Below are 4,157 nucleotides of genomic sequence, written 5' to 3' on the forward strand. Positions count from 1 at the left end.
CGTTTCATTTTTTTTAAGAGTGCCCCTTAGAATTAGTTTCTTCCTACACACGCGGAAGTAAGACGCATCCGCATTTTTAGGGGCCGATTAGATCAAAAAATAGGTCAGATTTTCTTGGGGAATGTTTTGGTCTAGTTTGAACGCTGTTTTTTATTTATCGCGGTAAAGTGTAGTGTTTATATTAGAGGGGTTGAAAGAGTTCCGCGTTTCCCCTAATACCGACCAGAAGAGGAGATTATGAAAGGATAAAAAAATATGGTCGCGTGGCGGCTAGCCGCGTCTCCTCCACTCTTTACCTTTCTCTCCCTTTTCTCTGATTATTTGTTCCGCTGTTGACTTTGCTCTTCAACGAGTTGCTTGGCAACAGTATTAGGAATGCTTAGGGACTTTGCCAAATGGCCAACCAACCAAAGGCAGTATGTATAAAAGAAAAAAATTAAGGCTTTATAATATTGGAAATATATAGGGTTTTTTGCCTAGCGTTTTCCCTTATCGAAACCACTTTAGTGTTTTGAACACCTGCTTTTCCGATCGAAATTGAACAGTTGATCATATTGCTTATGTGATCATTTGTTTATATTATTATTATAATTTATTACTTTATTTATATTTTATTACAATTTTTATTTAAATACAAAACGAATTTAAACGTTTAAAATTGGCGGGCTTTTTAGTCTTTTGAGACCAGTTTTCCCCAGGACGGGGTCAACGGGGGTCATTTTTCTATTGATTTTCTGTTCTGATACGCCTAAAACACCGTCTGCTACTTTTCAAGAATAATTCTACAACCTCGGAGCTGCGACTCTTTACCATACGCCATGATGAATCGTACATTTTTTATCTTCAATTTATGATGAACTATGTCTGTTATTACCAAAGTTTAATTCATAATCTTTTAATTTGATTGGTAGGATTTGTTAAATTTTAAATTTGGTTATCGTCTTTTTATTGAAATACAATAAGGGAGCTGAAATTAGTTAAATTTGATTAAGCCTTGGCCATATATTTTCCTGTTGCTGCAACTATTCTGCAATGTTTCTTGTTACATAATTTTGCATTGGTTTTCATTTTTGACTAGCTTATCCTATTAATTTCTTTTTAATGTAAAAATTACGCCTTTCCTGTTTCTTTTGTAGATTAGTGCCAAACAAGCGAAGACTGTAAGTTCCCTACATGATTATTCCTAAATGCTCCTAATTACCAATGCAAAATGACAAATGAAGAGAAAACGGTAACATCTGAAATTAAAAGCTCTTTAAGCTGTAAGTATTTTCTTTTTGTGACCCCGCAGTGTAAATTAATTACACTGTAGGTAAAACTCACTGTGATATTTCAGCACCAGCTATTTTGAAATCAAGCAGTCTTAGGCACGTTATAAGATGGTCTATATTGTGTTCGTGGTCTCACACTATGGGCCCTCAGGTAGTTCACAGATGGACCCCAAACAACGAATCAAATTCATCAGAGTCTCATAAAGATCTGGAACACTTGGTAGCCAGAATTCTGCATCCAGATGCACTGCCGGCAGAAGATAGCTTTTCCAATCCCAGATGCAAAATTCTCGTTCAGGCTAAACAAAACAGAGTCGCCCACGCGAGAGTTCTGAAGGATCTTCGTAGTGACTGCCCCTTAGCTCTTCTCTTAGTCTATTCCACAACAGACCTTCCTTTAGTATGGTCACTCTCGAGCATAGTGGAAGTGGCTTTAGCTTCTACCGTCAAAGCCTTATCATATTCTAAAGTGGGTCTTTGAATTTTGAGTTTTTAAACGATATAAATTGCTGTCAACTTTTTTTTTAAATTTTCAGTCTAAACTTGAGGATTCAGTTGTGCTTAGTAAAGAGATGGAAAAACTAAATGCAATATTAAGTCGTCTTAGCTACGAGAAAACTTCCTTGTCATTACCACCAGTGCCAAGCCCTGATGCGAGTCCCGATAGCGTGCACTCTGTGAGATCGAGGATAAGAATGGGACAGTTAGAGGAGGAAAAAGAAACAATGTTTTTGGCCAAGTGTTTAGTTTCCCACTTGCAAATGGGCTGTTCCTTGGTTCTTTTGGAGAAACCTGATTCCCCAATATCATCTTTAATCTGTGATGACAAAAATGGTTTTATTTGTACCAGCCTTTCTGTTAAAGTGAGTTAAATATAAATATTTTTCCTATAAACTTTTAGAACTTTAAAATTCTTTTTCCTTATTTTGAAGGTCCCGCATTTGTTAGAACAGTTTCTTATCCAGGAAGAGAAAATATGCACTGATTTATCAGCAATTCCCGTTAAGGAAGATAAAGGAATGTTCAGCTTTTGCCCAGGGCTGTTCTTGCAAACCAAAATGAAAGTAATAATTACCTTTTATAAATTTAATCCCTCTTTCTTTTTCTAACGTACATTGCCATAAATTTCAGTGGTCTGATAAGTATGGAGATATATCGATTGAAGAGCTTTTGAAAAGCCCAAATGCGCCGTCGGTGGTTGATGTAGCTCGACGTAAAATTAGACAGTTATCAAGACCAATTGTGAAAGGTAGTCATATTCACGAAGTTGAAGTTAAGGGCTCGGATCCTGATCAGCCTAACACTGTACTAACTCCTTGCAACGAAAGGTAAATATTCTTGTTAATTTGCGTTATTAGTTTTTCTCACAAGCTTGCAGTGATTTATTTCACTATTTCCTTTACTATGCGTGTGGTATTAATTTGCAGTCGTGGAATAGTTTCCACTTTTTCCAGTGGCATGTAGTAGTTGTTTTATTTGATGAATGATTGGCATATTATTCCTGCAAAAAATCCATCCTCCAACGCAATTAAAGTCCTAAGAAGAAAATATTTTTAAAAATTGCAGAAGTCAGCTCAGAACTGTTCTGAGCTCTGATACTGGAAGACTTGTTACAGAATTTCTTGATTTGGTAAGATTTCATTTTAAATTCCTTTTTTTTTATAGAAATATTATTTATTTACGAGTAAAAAACGTATTTTAGTGGATTCCCGAAGTAGAAAGTTCAATGACTGGAACTAGTACGGATATAAGCAACCTCCAAGGCACTTCGCTATTTGCCAGGCATTTGAGGCTGAAGGGGGCCTTGGCTTCCAAAGCGATTACTCAATGTTACGATAGTAATAAAGGAAAGCATAAATTAAGTCGTAATAGCAATGATAAGAGACTAGACCGCTCGACGGTTCAACAATGGCTTCTGGGCATTCCAAACTCCCTCGGATCAGGAAGTTCCAAAGCATCGTGTCGAGAGGCGGATCTACGTGTGATATTAGGGGCTGGTGAGAAGTTTCATCCGGGAATCACGGACTACTTGAGTCCCAGTAACTCTTAGTTTAATATGTACCGTAGCTTTAAGATTATTTTAAAGGTAACCAATAGGGTTTTTACTTTTAAACGCGCAAGTATATAATCCTTGTATATTTTGCCTACGATTATTTTTTTAATTTTAAAAAGGGAGTCTTGTATTTAATGTATGTAAGAGTCAGGTGTACCAGTTTAGTCAAGTGTACAGTATAAATATTTTCTTTGTACAATATTTTATCTAAAAGTCAACTTTATAATTTTTCGCTTTTTAAAGAACGTGTAATGGATAAATGACATTCTTTGTGAATAAATTGTTTTTATGATTTTCTATGCTATTTCTTTTAGTTCGAAAATTGCGAATAAATTTTGTATGATCAATGAAGGATAATATAGAACGCCGTACCGTACATTCGAATTCTGGGAGCTTTTCCATTGACGGTTTTCTCGAAATCACTCTCTCGCGCGTTGCCGAAAGCGTTTACCCACTTCCCTCTGGAACTCAGAAAAAATTCGCTCCATGGTTTGCACCTTACCGCAACCGATGAAGCCCGATTTTTCTGAGGTCACGTGCCGGAAATGGGTAAACGCTTCGTAACAAAACCGTCAATGGGAAAGCTCTCGGAATCAAGGGTACGAGTTTAAATTATCTTTGGTTTTGTAAAAGCGTTTACCACTTCTGGCACGTGACTTCCGAAAAATCGGCCTCTATCAAGATTCAATGGTAAACCCGTACAAAGTACAACCAGAAGTAAATGAACCGAAACTGAAGTTATCAGACTGCTATACTGCCCATGCTGGAGGTGTTTTCCTTATGAAGTTACATTTTTACCTCGAATTTGAAATTTTGTGAGCTCCTAGGCCGAA

General features: G+C 36.7%; 1 protein-coding gene across 3 annotated transcripts; it reads left to right on the top strand.

Moving 5' to 3' along the window:
- The first annotated feature begins 766 nt into the window (after positions 1-766).
- Positions 767-3,588, top strand: LOC149941362 (uncharacterized). Of its 3 annotated transcripts, none has more exons than XM_090178827.1 (8): positions 767-907; positions 1,137-1,262; positions 1,337-1,740; positions 1,808-2,134; positions 2,204-2,335; positions 2,403-2,599; positions 2,838-2,901; positions 2,974-3,588. In XM_090178827.1, exons 2-8 carry the CDS (start codon positions 1,211-1,213, stop codon positions 3,319-3,321), a joined length of 1,524 nt encoding a protein of 507 aa, XP_090034953.1. In that variant the 5' UTR covers positions 767-907; positions 1,137-1,210; the 3' UTR covers positions 3,322-3,588. The 3 variants fall into 3 exon arrangements, with proteins under 3 accessions (XP_090034953.1, XP_090034954.1, XP_090034955.1); XM_090178828.1 differs by having other exon boundaries at positions 810-828; XM_090178829.1 differs by lacking the exon at positions 767-907 and adding an exon at positions 937-1,034.
- Positions 3,589-4,157: the final 569 nt, after the last annotated feature.

Source organism: Leiobunum rupestre, chromosome 6, assembly GCF_980474605.1.
Source record: "Leiobunum rupestre chromosome 6, qqLeiRupe1.1.hap1, whole genome shotgun sequence".
In the NCBI taxonomy this organism is placed as follows: domain Eukaryota; kingdom Metazoa; phylum Arthropoda; class Arachnida; order Opiliones; family Sclerosomatidae; genus Leiobunum; species Leiobunum rupestre.

Excerpts from the sequence above, each read along its gene's own strand:
- LOC149941362 (XM_090178827.1), top strand. The coding sequence starts at position 1,211 with ATGACAAATGAAGAGAAAACGGTAACATCTGAAATTAAAAGCTCTTTA. Across the intron at positions 1,741-1,807 it reads AAGCCTTATCATATTCTAAA|TCTAAACTTGAGGATTCAGT; the intron begins GTGGGTCTTTGA and ends TTAAATTTTCAG. Across the intron at positions 2,135-2,203 it reads GTACCAGCCTTTCTGTTAAA|GTCCCGCATTTGTTAGAACA; the intron begins GTGAGTTAAATA and ends CTTATTTTGAAG.